The sequence below is a fragment of the Aplysia californica genome, unplaced genomic scaffold (assembly GCF_000002075.1).
Source record: "Aplysia californica isolate F4 #8 unplaced genomic scaffold, AplCal3.0 scaffold00115, whole genome shotgun sequence".
Lineage (NCBI taxonomy): Eukaryota > Metazoa > Mollusca > Gastropoda > Aplysiida > Aplysiidae > Aplysia > Aplysia californica.
This window is the reverse complement of record NW_004797385.1, coordinates 1,052,364-1,068,084: the sequence shown is the minus strand read 5'-3', so window position 1 is coordinate 1,068,084 and position 15,721 is coordinate 1,052,364. Positions and strand designations below refer to the sequence as shown.

Here is a 15,721-nt window from a genome sequence, read left to right as displayed (position 1 = left end):
GGAGGGAGAGAGAGAGAGAGAGAGAAAGAGAGAGACAGACAGAGAACGATACAAAGAGAGAAAGAGAGACAGAGAGAGAGAGACAGAGAAAGAACAGACCATTAAGAAAAGCACATAAAACGACTTGGAATAGAAAGGAGGGTTCATGAAAATGCTTGGACGCAGCTTCCCTCCCTCCCACCTATCCCCTCCCCAACAAGCTTAGACCTCAAACAGTCACCTGTTTGGTGCACACAACTGGCATGGCGTGTGTCGCGAGTCATGTTGACGAATTCAGACACACATGCACACGGACACACACATATGCAAACAAACACACACGCTCACACACGTTAAGATACAAGGAAGCACATACAGAAGGGGTGAAGAGAAAGTGGAACAGGGAGATACAAACATAGAAGCGTGCGAATAGAAGAGAGAGGGAGAGAGAGAGAGAGAGAGAGAGAGAGAGAGAGAGAGAGAGAGAGAGAGAGAAGAGAGAGAGAGAGAGAGAGAGAGAGAGACAGACAGACAGACAGACAGACAGACAGACAGAGACAGAGACAGAGAGACAGAGAGAGACAGACAGACAGACAGACAAAGAAAGAGACAGACAGACAAACAGAGAGAGAGAGACAGACAGACAGACAGACGACGGACAGTGGAAATTGATAAGAAAAAAATTGAGAGAAAAGGAGAAAGAGGGAGGGAGAGAGGGAAGGAGGGAGAAAGAACGAGAAAGAGAGAAAGAGAGAGGGGGGAGCAGGGAGAAGAAGAGACAGACAGATATACAAGTAAGCAGTCCAAACATGTCAGACAGAGAGAAACAAGCAGACTAACAGACAGATAGACAAAGAGACCAAACAACAGAAAGACAAACAGGTAGATAGACAGACAAACAAACAGACAGACAGACAGACAGAAAACAAAGAATACACACATAGACACACATTTACACTCTCTCTCACCCACACATTTACACACACACTCACACACACACACACACACACACACACACACACACACACACACACACACACACACACACACACACACACACACACAAACAATACATGAAGTGTGTACTCACCCTGGCCCGACTGGCCCTTGTACTTGTGAGCGATTCTATCCACAGTCTCGAAGGTGATATCCTGGTTGAGTTGCTTCGCCATCTCCTCCTCCTCCTCTTTCTGCAGACTGGCCAGGAGGTCTTGGTCACTGGAGTACAGAGGGTTGTCCTTGCCCAGGTGGAAACTGTTATCGAAAATGTTGGTGTTCTCATCAAACTCATCCTCATCGACGTTCGAAGCGCCGTCCAAACGGTTCTTGATGAGGATTTTTCCGCGGAGAACGCGAAGGTCTTTAGCTATGACCTCCTCCGCCGCTTCGTCTCGGAGGTGCTCGGGTAGTTGAGGATCTGTCCGAACCTCGTAGATTCTCTCTACCCGCTCGAAATTCTGCTTCACAGTTTCTGTTTCTCCGTCCGAGCTGGCTACTTCGGTGCCTTGTCCAGAGTCTGGGGAGACGAACTCTGACGTGTGTGATCTGTGCTGTCCTCTGGACAGATTTGAGGGAGCTGATGAGTCTCTCACGAAATAAACGGTCTTCTCCGTTCTGTTGTTCTGCGTGTCTGATCTCTCGCTGGAGAATCTTTGGCTAGCGTTGAAGTTCTCGTTGCTGGGTTTGCTGTAAACGACGTATTGTCTGTTATCCTCGACAGGTTTTTCTTGGTTAATGTCTATGGTTGATCGGAACGAGCCTGGAGGGAACACAACGGGTCCCTTGTCGGGGCTCTGCTCGTTAACCGTGCTGCTATTGACCACGTACAACTTTCTGCCATCTTTCTGCTTACTTGTCTTCACCAAGCGTGGGGACAAGTTGTAGGCCCCAGTGTTCTCCATATCTGAGTCGTCACTACTCGAATTTGTTCTCTCCAACCTATCCGAGCTTCCAGACCTTCCGGTCCGCCATAGCTTCGAGCCGTCAGCGATAGATGTGTTGTTGACGCTGATGTGTGTGAGCGTGGAATCTCTGGACGCGATGTCAGAAGACCTGGTGGTGTCTGCAGACTTGACACGGTTCACCTTGTATCTGGAGCCCGTCACCTCCTCCTCCTCGTCCTCCTCTGTGTCACGTCTTGCAGTTTCTTTTACCTTCTTGTGGTCGCCTATATCCAGCTGTATGACCGTTCGGTGCGTGTTGGCAGGAGACGGCGAGCTCTGGAGCCTAGATGGCTGCACTCGCTTCGTGCGTGTGACCTTCGCTTCCTCATACGATTTCTCATGCTGTTCGTTGAACTTGGGACTCGAGTGAGCGCGCGCGCTCTTTCTGTTCAAACCGTCTTCTGACGTTCCGACTACGCGGTACCGATGTTTCTGCTCTGTGAAGCTTTGCTCTGACTCTTCATCCGATTCAAAGGATTTGTTGTTCCTTTTCGACTGTTTGACGTTGACGATTTCGTACAGCTTCCCGTCGTTTCTGATCGTTTCTTCCTGCTTCCTGTTGAAAGAGGACTGGCTCTGAACATTGGAGACTTTGTACCGGGATGATGACGATGACGGACTTTGAGACCTTGACCTTGGCTTAGGTTTGTCCCCTTCCAAGTAAACGTGAGTGACGGTTCTGTACCTCTTCCCGCCCTGCTCTTCTTCCGACGAATAATCGTCTTTCGACTCGTAATCGTCTCTCCTCAGAGACAGTTTGGCGTTTTTGAAGAACCGCTCGGGACTGTGGTGTTTTTTGCTGGTGTTTTTGACAACTCTGTACGATTTCTCCTCTCGGCTGTTCGTCTGGTGGTTTTCCGGCGTTCTGCTCCGACCGCGGCCACTTCTGCTGTCCGTGGACGTCATACGGTGCAGTCCGTCGGGGACACTGGTCGACAGAGTGCGGATTCTCCACCGGCTGTTATTAGCGCTGTCGTCGAAATTGGCGGTTGAGAAAGTCGAGCTGTCCTCATCCCTCCGGTGGTATTCGTCTTGTGAGAGATACTCGCGACTGTCATAACGCGGTGACGTCACGGGGGTGTCGGGGGATAATGAACGCGGCTGGTGACCTCTTGAACTCGTGTATACCTTGTAGGCGGGCGCGTCCACCGAGGAGGGGGACAGACTGTCGAGCGAACTGACAGACCGATAGCTCGAGCGCTGCTGCTGCTGATCCCTACTGTCAACCGGATACAGAGTTATTTCTCTTTTCTTCCCGCCCAGATTCACGTCTGCGGTCACGGTTTCTGTTTTCTTGAACACCATGTCCGAGCTACTGTCGTTATGGACGCTGTCCGCGTACTTGGAGGTTTTCTTGAGAGAACTCTTCCTCGGTGACGCCCTCACGACAAACCTACGCTTAGTTTCGTCATCCGAAGATGAGCTCACTAGTTCGGCGTTTGCTGTGACGTACTGCTCAGGCTGCTCATTGCCCTGGAAGTTGATCTGCATGTCCACTTTCTCTCCAACCACAGCACTGGTCGTGGTGGTGATGTTGATTGGTGTGGTTTGGAATGGAGCGATGCCATTGGTCGTTTGGTATGGGCTTTGGTTGACATTGACAGACAGAGGCTGGAATGACGTGGGAGATCGTTGGACCAGTGTGGAGTTGCTGAAGTCGTTGTTGTTGTTGTAGCTGTTGTTGTATGTGGTATCTATAACAGGGTTGTTGGAGTTGGTCAGGAAAACCTGCTGCTGAGGGGTGTTGTAGTTAGTGACCACCATGGAGCTGCTGTGGTTGTCCTGAGCCCCGGTGCCGGTGGTGTACGGTTCAAATCCAGGCGTTCGCCAAGTCTGAGAGTTATCCGTTTTGGTATCCACCGTATTCTGCACGCTGATGGTAGCGTTTCTCAACTGCTCTTGGGTGACCGATGAATCGTAACCTGGAGTGGTGGCGGAGGTATTGATGACCCTGTATCCGTTGTTGTAATAAGTCGGTCCCTGTGACTGTTGTAAGACCAGCGAGTTGTTGAGAGAGGGGGATGACTGGAACGAGGTGTCTCCCGCTCCCCCGAGCTGTGATGTATTCACCACCGTCACTCTTCCCGCGCCGTTGAGCGGCGAAGGGTTGCCCCCGACACCACCGTCACCACCCACAGAGCTTGTGTTATACCCGTCCACCGTGTAGTACTGGGACGAAGACGACGACGAGGCGTCACGCATGAATGATCCTGAATCGTGAACATTTGGCGTCCGGTACTGTTGCTGTTGTTGAATTTGTCGCTGCTGCTGTTGCTGTTGTTGATGATTTGTGTGGTAATTGGAATGCGTTTTGGCGTCTTGGGAATCTAAAAACGCTGAAATAACTTCGCGCGCTTTGTCGTCTTCCACAGCGCTGCTATCCACTACCAGGTCCGTACGAGTTTGAGACCCGGAGCGGTAATTATTGTAGCTAGAGGAAGCGGTTGAATCATTCAGGGTCACAAAGCCCTGGCTCTCATTTTCGCCACGCGAGCTGGTTGTTTTTACCACCCGGGTCGAAATATTTGGCTCAGAAACAACATTCACGTGGTTTTTGCTATCTGTGTCGACCTCTTGCAAAGCGTAAATATCTCCCTGTCGGTCTTGTATCAGATAGACGTCCGAGTTATTTTGCTCCAGCCCTCGGGCATTCCTCGGCTGCTCGGACACACCACCTCCACTCGACGTCTCTTCCTGTGACGTCATCTGTCTGTGGATGCTGAAAGAAGAAACTTCTCCTACAACCGCCGTCATTTTGTCCTCGCTTTTGGTGCTGTTTACACTGTCAGATCTCTCGACTCTGCGAGAGTTTTGCTCTGTCGTTTTCTTAACAGAAATTTGTCTCTTTGCTCTTGTCACAGGGCTGTCGCTGTCGGAAGAAGAAGACGAGTCATCTCTGCGTTTGTTTCTCTCAGTCTCAATACTTGTCCTTCGTCTCGAACTTCTAGAAGTTCCACTTTTGACGCTACTCGATCTCCTTGACCCCAAATCACGGTTTCCTCCCTCAAAATCGTACGAATATCCCTGTTCTGTCTTCTTATTCGTTCGTCCCGCAAATCCTTCTCTCTTTCCGTCACTCTCGCTGTCGGAATCAGCGGAAGATAAATCTTTGACCACAGTTTCGTCTTGGACTCGCTCTAACTCTCCGCTCGTCCCGCTGTCTCCCCGACCTGTGTAAGTGACAGAGACCTCTTGTTTCTCCCCGCCGGACTGAGAATCGACACTTACTTGTTTTGTCAGAGCTCTCCGGTTGTAACTGAGCAAGCCCTCTTTGTTTCCCTCGTTGTGTGACCCGTTCGCGAGGTCACTCGTCGATGATGCAGAAGACAATGGACGCTTTAGTTTGAACTCTGAGCTAACCCTCCGGCCCCTGAAGCTAGGGGGGCGATCGGGAGGAGTTGTGGCTGGGTCGCCTTTTTCGAACGCTTCTTTCAGAAAACGGAATTTATCTTTGGACCATCTGATCTCGTCTGTCGCCTCGCTTTGGAGAGATACGTTGGAGCTTTGCCGGGAGAGTTGTGTGTTACTCCGGCTTGAGGCGGACGATGTTTTTCTTCGGAGAACAACGTTTTCGGCCTCTGAGCTTTCTGGCTTTGGTTCGTCAACTACGTTTGTTGCTGCTGTTGTAGTTGTTTCTGTTGTCGTTGCGGTGAAAAACGCGGTGTTGTTGCTAGATATGAGAGGGCTCTCCACCTCCACAACACTCTCTCGTCTTGAAGACTCGGAGCTAGAAGATCTCTGAGAAGTGACAGATGATTCCTCCGCTGGCTTAGTGGTGACGAAAAAGTCTCTGTCAAAAACAGTTTGTTTACCTTTCGATGCACGTGACCGACTTGAACGGCTGCTCACACTACTGCGGGCACTGTGGCTACCACCTCCACCACTGGCAACACTCACAGTTTTCTCCGATAGGTTATCCGCACTCACTCGTGGGCTCAACTCCTCGTGCAAAACTTTGATCTCGTCTTCTAGACTAATGTTTGACGTCGTCACAGATTCCTGAATAGTTTCGTCATGAGTCTCACCGTTCAATGACGTCGCCGCGTAGTGAGTCTTCGCCTGGGTGGGGGATTCCCCAGCCTCTGAGAGGTTCAGGCCCAGATGGAAATCTTCTCTCTCACTCTCCACGGCACTGACCTCACTGACAGAGTGGTGGGGGTTGTCAAACAGAGCCTCCTCGTTCAAGTAGTCTTTTTTCACTGCCTGAAACGATGTCACTTCTTCCGTATAATTCACAAAATTATCCTTCGGAACAGCACTACTATCGTCAACAACTTCTTTGCTCACATCGTAGTTGTGACTTTCACCAAGTCGCGAAGATTTCCCCACAAATTTCGAAGAGATGTCTGTATCCAACTGGAGGTTATCGAGAATAGATAAGAAATCGGAATCCACTTGTCCCTGCTCCTGGCTGGTTTGTTCATCCGAGGAAAGATTAGCCTCCTCCTCCTCCTCCTTGCTCCTCTCAACACGAGCGAATCTGGCCAAACTCTCCCTCAACTCCTGCTGAAATTCTGCGGACACTCCTTCTCGACGGTTCGACCCCCCAGCTGCTGTACCTGCTGTAGATGTTGCAGTAACGACACGCACATCTCTATCCTGTGTGCCCCCGGCAGACCCGCTCTCCTCATCTACATCTAGTGTTGCGTGAGCAAACAGACCAGCCGAGCTACTCTCCCTTGTTTGTCTTTGTAGGTTGCCGTCAGGCCGCGTGATGACATTTGCCACGCTCTCCGCCAATCCCCGACCGTCAGAGTCCTCGTTTGAAAATAATTCCTCCTTCGCCTCCCTTCTGTTTTTCTCTCTCTCCGTGTCGTCCTCGCTGATTTCACTTTCTACCCTGTCCTCTCGTTCCGGGGGAGGCAAAGTGTCATCGTCTTCTCTCTCGGAATCACTGCTGCTGTTGCTGCTGCTGCTGTCGCTGCTGCTGTGGCGGCGTGTTTTTCTTTCCCCTTTCTCTCCTTCTGACGTTGTGTTTACTTGTTCTTCTTCTTCTCTCCCGCCTGTTGTTGTGGCTGGCAACACATGCGGTGGTAGTGGTGGGTAAACTGTCCTCTTCACCTCTTCTACTCTGGTTTTAATCTCTCCTCCACTCTCTTCTCCTACTAAAACTTTGTTTTGCTCCTTCGCAGCCGCCGTCGCAATGAAAAACTGAGAAATCCTCTCCTTTGCGTCGGAGTAAGAAACACTTCTCGTGATCTCTGGTATCCCGCCACTCTGAGCGCCGTCTGCTTCACCATCAATCACTGTGACGTCATTCTTTGATTCGGTGTCCGTGTCATTAGTCCAGACTCCTGATTTGCTCGTAGTAACGCCTGCAGAACTGGTCGAGCGCTCGGACCCCGAGTCCCAAAGATGGCGATCTCTTCTCAAAATTCCTTCGTTCCCCTCCTCCTTGTTTTTCACCGAGTCGACATCCGCGCGCGTGTCAGGGGAGGTTCCCGCGGCCCCCTGCAGTGTGACCAAACCAGTTTGTTCGCTTTCCATTGTCGCCGTGCTCCTAGCCTCATTAGACATTCCGTCAGAAACAATATCATCATTTCTATGACCCTCATCGAAGCTGTCGGCGCTCCTAACGTCGGAGGTCACATTAGAACTGCTCTTCGCCTCACTGAACCCTACAGTGGTAGCAGTTGTCAGCGAGCCCGCTGCTAACACCTCTGTTTTTATTGTCGAGAATGTCACCGTCCTCCTCGATTCTCCGATGTCTTCTTCTTCTTTCTTTCCTTCTTCTTCTTCTTCTTCTTTTATGTTGTTGTTATTCTCCTCCCGCCCCACAGAGCCCGAGGCTATATCAGCTGGGTCTTTGCCATAGCCTACTTCTTCTCTTTCTTCTTTCGTGTTTTCAGTTGAAGTAAAAATAGACCCCGACACTCCTCCGCTGAATTGTGAGGTTTCGAAAGGTGCGCGTATATTCACAGAACCGGCGGCCGGCTCGTCACGGAGAGAGGAGTCGTGTTTGCTCTGTCCATCATCGAGCTGCGTGTTTGAGTAATATGCCTCCCCGGTGTTTACACGGGACGCAGTTTCTTGGCCCTGTGTGTGCTCTGCCTCATTCAACTTGAGAGTGGCTCGCAGCGATGTCGCCTGTGTATCTGTCAGTGTGCTCGCGCGGGACGAAGTGGCAGTGCTGGAGATCGAGTCCTCATCTTCGAGCAAGAGTCTGTTTCCGATACTCACAGAAAATTTCTGATCATCAAAAGAGTCTGGCTTTTGGCCCTTTTTAAAAGAGTTTGATCGACTGCTGTTTCTGCTGTTAATTTGTTGGATAATAGCCTTGCTTGCAGTAAGGAAATCAAAACCTCCCTTTCGTTGCATTCTCATGGCACTGAAGTCTGGTAATTTATCCAAACTGGGATCAGACCTCGAGGCAGACAATCTGCGCGGCAGGGGGCGGGATTCGTCCTCATTCTTGGAGGGTCGTGGGGTCGTGCTGGAATAGGCTGGGAAATCCAAACTGGCCGGCGTCTGTGGGGTGGTCTTAGAGGTCGTAAAATCCGTAGTGGCCTCCTCAATTGTCTCGTATTGTGAAAACTCCTTACTCGATGTAGATTTTCCGACAACTGACTCATTATCTGAGATGATGTCACCACTTGGGCTAGAATTTTCTGTCGAGGCGACCTGCAGTTGGGAGACGATCTCGTCCACAGTGAGTGTCTCGGTGCTGGCTTCAGGCTGTGCCGAGTTGAAGACAGCAGTAGAAGACTTTTCTGTTTCTGTTTGTGAAAAATCCTCATCAGTAATAGATTTCTCTGAACCTTGAATTACGTCATTGCTAATGGATACTTCTCTCTCGGCTTGAGACTGGAACACGTCCTCGAAAGCTGCCGATACCTCTGGCTCAGCCTGATACTGATCTACGACATTGCTAGCAGTCGGTACTTCAGTGTTAACCTGATATTCATGGCTAGAAGTGGACACCTCAGTTTTAGCTAGAAGTTGATCTAATTCAGTGATGGCAGGGGACAATTCAGTGTCTGCCTGGTATTGGTCTAAGTCATGACCTGCACTGGTCACTTCAGTGTCAGCCTGGTTTTGGATTACGTCCTCGTTGGCTGTCGATACCTCTGTCTCAGTCTGATACTGATCTACGACATTGCTAGCAGTCGGTACTTCAGTGTTAACCTGATAACCATGGCTAGAAGTGGACACCTCAGTTTTAGCTAGAAGTTGATCTAATTCAGTGATGGCAGGGGACAATTCAGTGTCAGCCTGGTATTGGTCTAAGTCATGACCTGCACTGGTCGCTTCAGTGTCAGCCTGGGTTTGGATTACGTCCTCGTTGGCTGTCGATACCTCCGTCTCAGTCTGATACTGATCTACGACATTGCTAGCAGTGGACTCTTCAATTTTAGCCAGAAGTTGATCTAATTCAGAGATGGCAGGGGACAATTCAGTGTCAGGGGACACCTCTGTTTGGACGTGATATTCATGGCTAGCAGTGATCTCTTCAGTGTCAAGCTTATATTCCAAGTCATCGATGATGGAAGTGGACACTTCAGTTGTAGCTTGATACTCATGGCTAGCAGTGGTCATTTCAGTGTCAGGCTGATATTCAAGGCTAGAAGAGGACACCTCAGTTTTATTAACTAATTCAGAGGAAACTTCAGTTTCGGCCTGGTATTGATCTAAGTCATAGCCAGCACTGGACACTTCAGTGTCAGGATGATATTCTAGATTAGGAGTGGTCACTTCAGTTTTAGCCTGATATTCAGCAAGGTCATTGGTAGTAGCGGATACTTCAGTGTCAACCTGATACTGATCAACTTCATTGCTAGCAATAGACATTTCTGTTTTAGTTTGATATTCATGGCTAGCAGTGGACAGTTCAGTGCCGGGCTGATATTCAAGTTCAAGGGCAGTCGTGGTCACTTCAGCGTCAGTCTGATATTGATCTAAGATATTGCTGGCAGCAGACATTTCTGCAGCAACCTCGTTTTGAGACAAATCTGTGCTTGCTACTGTAGTGTCGGTTTCGGAATGAAGTTGTGAGAAGTTTTTACTACCAGCAGCCTGCTCTATCCCCAGCTCGTATTCGGCAATGTCCCTCGCCACAGATCGCTTCTTTTCTCTTGGCTTGGTTGTTTCTGTTTCACCTTCTACCAGTTTTTCTTCATACTCCATCTCCAAATTGTCTTCTTGTTTGAGGGAAGCGGAGCTCAGCGCTTCTTGTTCTTTCAGATTAGTAAAGAGAGAAGCTAACTCGTCTACCGTGCCCGGTTTGATTTGCTGCCGGACTGTCTTCACGTCTGATTTCAGTTTGGTAACTTTCAGTCCCCCCAGATTTCTTTTGCCTTGTTTTGTCCGTCGTGGCGATATTGGGAGTTCGGTGAGAGCTATCCGAGGGCTAAGGTCACTCTCCTCGCTGCTCTCACTTTTCAACATCATCGCGCCATCTTCCTCCTTTGCAACTACATCAACATCATACCCTCCGTGACCGCTCGTGTCAATTTGCAACTGGTCTTTCAACGTTTCCTCTGCCTGGTTTGACGTAAGAATCTCAGTTTCTGTGAGCTGCTTGCTACTGGCTGTTAGAGTATCACTTGGTGTACTGTTCTCAAGTAACAATTGTTCTTGAACAATTTCTTCGAGTTGGCTGTATGTTTCCATCTCAGTTTCTTCTAGGGTCTCAGCATTGTCTTGAATAATTTCTTGGGATTTTTCGTCAATCTGGGTTGAATAACTCACCTCAATCTCTTGTGTTTCTGCTTCGTTTCCAAGAGCTTCAGAGTCAGTGGTGCTGACAGTGAGCAACTGTTCTGTAACATTTTCGTGAACTTGGAAGGAGGTTGTAATCTCATTATCCTCATGTACTGCGCTGACGCTGTCAGGAATTACGGTGTTGACGTCTGAAGTGTCTACATTCACAGTGTATTCAGTAGAAGACACGCCATTGCTGCTCGCGACAATGTGTGATTGTTCTTGAACAGCATCCACACCTTGGTCAGATGTGGACAACTCAGCGCCAACCTGCTGTGTTGAAACACTGGCAGAGGACAAGAGTTTTTCTACGACACCCTCAGCTTCTATCTTGCCGCTGTCTTCCTGGGTGTCATTAACTATAGTAGAAGTGTCAACTGTTATTTGTCCTTCAGCACTGTGGGGAAGTTGGTGCGTGTTTCTGAGCTCGGTTTGTTCTTCACGGCTTTCGTCGGAGTGCAAGGAACGATCCTCGCCATTTTCTACTCGCACCAGGCTGCTTTCTGTGTAACTTGCAATGTCAGGGGTTGCGTCCATCTGTTCTTGGTTATTTTCTTCAAAATAAGACACACTTTTAACCTCAATTCCAGTTTGCGGTGCAGAAACACCGTCAGGGTGTAAGGTCTTGTTTTCGTTGCTGGTGTTCATTGCAATAATGTCAGTGAGTTCATCTGTTGTGACTTCACGGTAAACAGAAAGTTCGTGGTGGTCAGAAGCAGAGGAAAACGACCGGTGTTTGAAAATGTCGGTATCCCTGGTGTCGTTGAGAGAAGACATGGACAGAGACTGGTCTCGGAGCGCGCTGTCGAAGAACCCTAACACCTCGCTTTGCGTCATAGAAGGTTTACGGTTCGGATTCTCATCTGGCGGAGCAAGGAGATGAGGGGAGGGCGATACCTCTAGCTCACTGTGGAATGAATCCGAGTGGGAGTGGTGCTCTCTGAGTGTGCTGTCAAAGTTCTCTAACACGTCAGAGGGAGATATTGAAGACTTGTCGTCCTGATCCTCTTTCTCAGGAACTTTAGGAGTAATTAAGAACGATGTATCTCGCCACTCGCCAAGAGGTGGCTCTGAGCGGGTGCGGGAGGGGGTGGGGGAAGGAGGCATTTCAGACTGGGAAGATTTTGAAGCCGAAGACGAGGAGGAGGACGATGATGACGATAATGATTCGTTCAGAGCGGGTGGTGGAGGGGGTAACGGTGGTTCTTCTGTGTCTTGTTGGGAAGTTGACAAATCTTCGTCAAGTTGCGTAGTTGTGGTTGTGGTTGTGGTGGTAGTGGTGGTGGTGGTGATGGCGGTGGCAGTAACTTGCTGGTCTATTTCTTCTTCCAGAAACTCAGGTGGCGGGGGCAAGGCAGGAAAGGTGAACTCTGTCTCTTCGTCATCCTTGATATCCATAGGAGATGGAGACTGGGGAGGTGGGAGAGGGGAGGAGGGAGGAAGGGAGGGGGCTTTTTGAGAACTTTTCCTTACTGAGGACAGGGAAGAGGTGGAAGAAGACAGAGAGGATTGCCTCTCAAGGAATGTCTTTGGAGGAGGAATCAGGGGAGGGGTAGCGGTTATTGACGTAGTCCGGCGAGGTGAGGATATTGTGGAAGAAGGAGATTTTAAGTCGTCTTCGTCTATGTTGTCCGGTCGTGGGAAGATCGAAGTGACGCTGGTCCGGGTGGCCGAGCCTGGCCGGGAGAGAGTGGACGACAGACTCGGACTCCGCGGGGGAGACGACGACCTTGACCTTGCCACATTGGTCTTGCTGGCCGAGGCGTTGTCGAGGCTCTCCGTGCTGTTCGTGGTAGAGTTTATTTTCAGATTCCCGTTGAGCACTTCAAAGTCCGGATTGGACAACGACGTGACCGTCTCAGAGTTGGATCGGCCGAGGCCGTTCCCTTGTGGGCTGCTCCAGTTTAGATTGGTGCGTGTGTAGTTGCTGGACGCCAGGATCTGGCTCTGGGGGCGTCGCCGAGACAAAGCCCCGCCCCCTTTGGAGGAGAAGATCATCCGCGGCTTCCGGCCGTCATCTAGGGAGGAGATGATGTCGGAGGGCAGGTTTTTCCCGCCTTTACTCCGCATCTCCAGCAGAACCTGGTGTTTCAGGTCTGTCGGCTGCTGCATTGTGGGAGTGGGAGTCTTTTCTGGACAACAAAGAGGAAAAAATCAATGTTTCTGTAAAAACAAGCAATCTAAGTCCTTCGTAGCCCTAGTGAATGTAAATTCTAAATTATCACCCCCACCCCCTTTCCCCGTCCCAACCCACTTCCGAGAACAAAGCAAAACAAAATTATTCAACAGAAGGTCAAAGACAAAAACGAAAACAGACTTTCATGAAACTCGTTTAAAAGATCTCATTATGTAAGCAATTAAGTGGACAAAAACTGATTGTTTGTTCAATTTAAGAAACTTCAAAGGTCTTGATCTGATATCTAACAGGGAAGTGCCAAAAAAAAGTAATTCTACGTTTAAAGCACGATGTCACATCAAACATTCTGAATGCTGAACGTAGTGTGCTGTACCATTGGCACAACAAGATCTAAAAGGGACCCCATATAAAAATCGGATCTTTTTTTTAGTGACGTGACACCCAACATACGAATAACATTGCAAAGGGGAGGCCTCATGAATGAATTCAGACTGCAGAGACACAATATTCTGTCTTCGACAGCCACATGTCATACAGAGCACTGTGTCTGAACCGGCGTCTGTGGTGTAGTAGTTATATGCTTGACCATCTCACACAGAAGATGTGAGTTCAATCCCCGTGGGGGGGGAGGGGGGAGGGGGGTTCTTTTAACGAGTATCTCCGTCTTTCTGCTGAGACGTTGGATACTTCTCAGTCCAGGTTGGCCCTGACTGCATAGTCGAAATAGCCCAAATAATGTCGACGGAGGTGTTAAATTACTACAACGTTTTTCCAGTATATGAATTATTTGTCAGGTTTTGTAGCATTTTCACATACTCAAATCTCACTCTTCGCCAAAGCGTTATTACATAATAACCCTGCTTCACATCGTGCTGCTAAGATCTGATGTAGAGGGGACTATGTCATAACTTGACTCCATAATCAGAATGAAAAACATTACTACAGCAATATGATAGAAGTGATTATGTCCTAACTCCATTTTAGAATGAACAACATAATAATAGCAAAGTGACAACTGATTAAACTTACAAAAAGACACATCGGTAATTGCGACTATGGCAAATTTTAATGGCACATCGTTTGAAGGTCTAAATTTTGCTATATTTTTAGGTGTTTTGGCCATATAGACACTGTCATTATTTTCTATAACAAGGATATGTGAATACTGTGCACGTGTGCCATCAGAAATGTAAAAAACACCCAAAACAACAACAAACTAAAAAAAAAAAAAACACCAAAAAACCCACCACCACCACCAAAAACAACAATTTATAGAACACTGCAGCAGAAAACGTAACCCAAGAGTAAGTACCATATAATCATTCTGTGAACATTAAGAGTCGGTGGTTGGCAAGTGCTCTGGTGTGTTTTGCTCCTTATTTCTTGTCAAACATCCATCGCCCTGAACTCTCCTCCTTTTTTATGTTTGTTACTTTCTCGTTACACCTCTTATCTTCGGCTCTTATGTGACCTAATTGTGTTGCAAGTGCCATAAAACGCTTCTCTAGTCTTCAGCTCTTATATGGCCAAATTGTGTTGCAAGTGCCATAAAAACATAAAACGCTTACTAAAGCAATACGACTGTTAAGAAATTCCGCAAACACTTAAACAGAAGGGAACACTCACCAATGAGAGACAGGTCCTCAGTCAAACTTTCTATCCATGATGTTTAGAGTTTTGGTTAATTTTTCCACTCTGTTTTCAGTCTCAAAAGCATGGTGGCGTCTTCCTGAAATGAAGGAATTTTAGTTTGAGTAAAGAAAAGCACATGCACATGGCGACGGCCATTTAGTAAAGGGGAATAACGCGAGATGAACTTGTTTGGTTTGTTTGTTTGTTTGTTTGAGTAAAGAGAAGCACATGGACACAATAATGGTCACTTAGTAAGACAGATTAACATAACACTTATCATTTTCGTTTAAACTACCGTTAGTCTCTACATTTCATCATAATGAATCATTAAGAGTACTTCCAGCCAATGTTCCTATGAAATAGAATTAGTATTAACGATATTAAAGTTCTAAAAATCATCATCATCATCATCATCATCATCATCATCATCATCATCATCATCATCATCATCATCATCGTCGTCGTCGTCGTCGAGGTTAGTTTTCCTTCTTTTTTATATAAAAAAGAAAAAGTCACATCGCTCTATTGACAACAGCATAGGGAAATAGAATAGTTATCTTCCAACGCCTTTGATATAGCGGTGAGGCCCCTCGCCATAGCACGCAGAAAACATGAATTCGATTCCTGTGTGGGTAGAATTTTTATCGAATATCTCGGTCTTTCTGATAGAGCATCATATCTCTCCTAAATTATATAGACTGATATAGATTGTGTCCATGGGGCGTAAACACACACAAACAACATGTAGGATATCCAATAGTGTTGGTTGGAAATACTTCGTAGCAAGATTAAATTTCCACACTTTCATCGAGATACTGCGACACACAGCAAAATGTTTCTTATTCATAATTTTAAAAAAAATTAAATAGCAATGCTCATGAACTTCAAACTATAATGTTAAAACGAGTTATTTTCAGCTCTCTAACGATCATATTGATTAAATCTTTATAAGAACACGAATCGATACGCTTAGTTGCATTCACAAGCCTTGATGCATCGTCTTTTTTTTCTTTTTTTTTAAATCGCTATTAATGCCGGCATATTTCATATCTCATTAAATATCACCATGTTCAACAGCAGCTAAGAGAGTTGCATATCCCAAGCAAGGAGCTACTTAACATAATGCGTATACAAATTCCAGTTTTGTGGGGATTGGAACGGCAGAGGACACTATGGACAGCGTTGAATAGGCCTGGATTATATTAAAAGTTAATCATATATCTTATAGAGAATTCCTGCAAGTTGTATAGGTGAATGCACAAACTGAGAATATATGCACACACCTGTACATACACACATACGCACACATACACATACGCACGCACACACA

At 47.6% G+C, this 15,721-nt stretch overlaps 1 protein-coding gene across 1 annotated transcript in view; it reads right to left on the bottom strand.

Moving 5' to 3' along the window:
• The window catches only part of LOC101855181 (serine-rich adhesin for platelets), a gene marked incomplete at its 5' end in the record, with an annotated part of 101,355 nt that overhangs the window by 35,458 nt on the left and 50,176 nt on the right, over positions 1–15,721 (bottom strand). The window contains 2 exon segments of the mRNA XM_013081092.2: positions 1,070–12,754; positions 14,386–14,488. Of these exon segments, the coding sequence (XP_012936546.1) occupies positions 1,070–12,734 (11,665 nt within the window).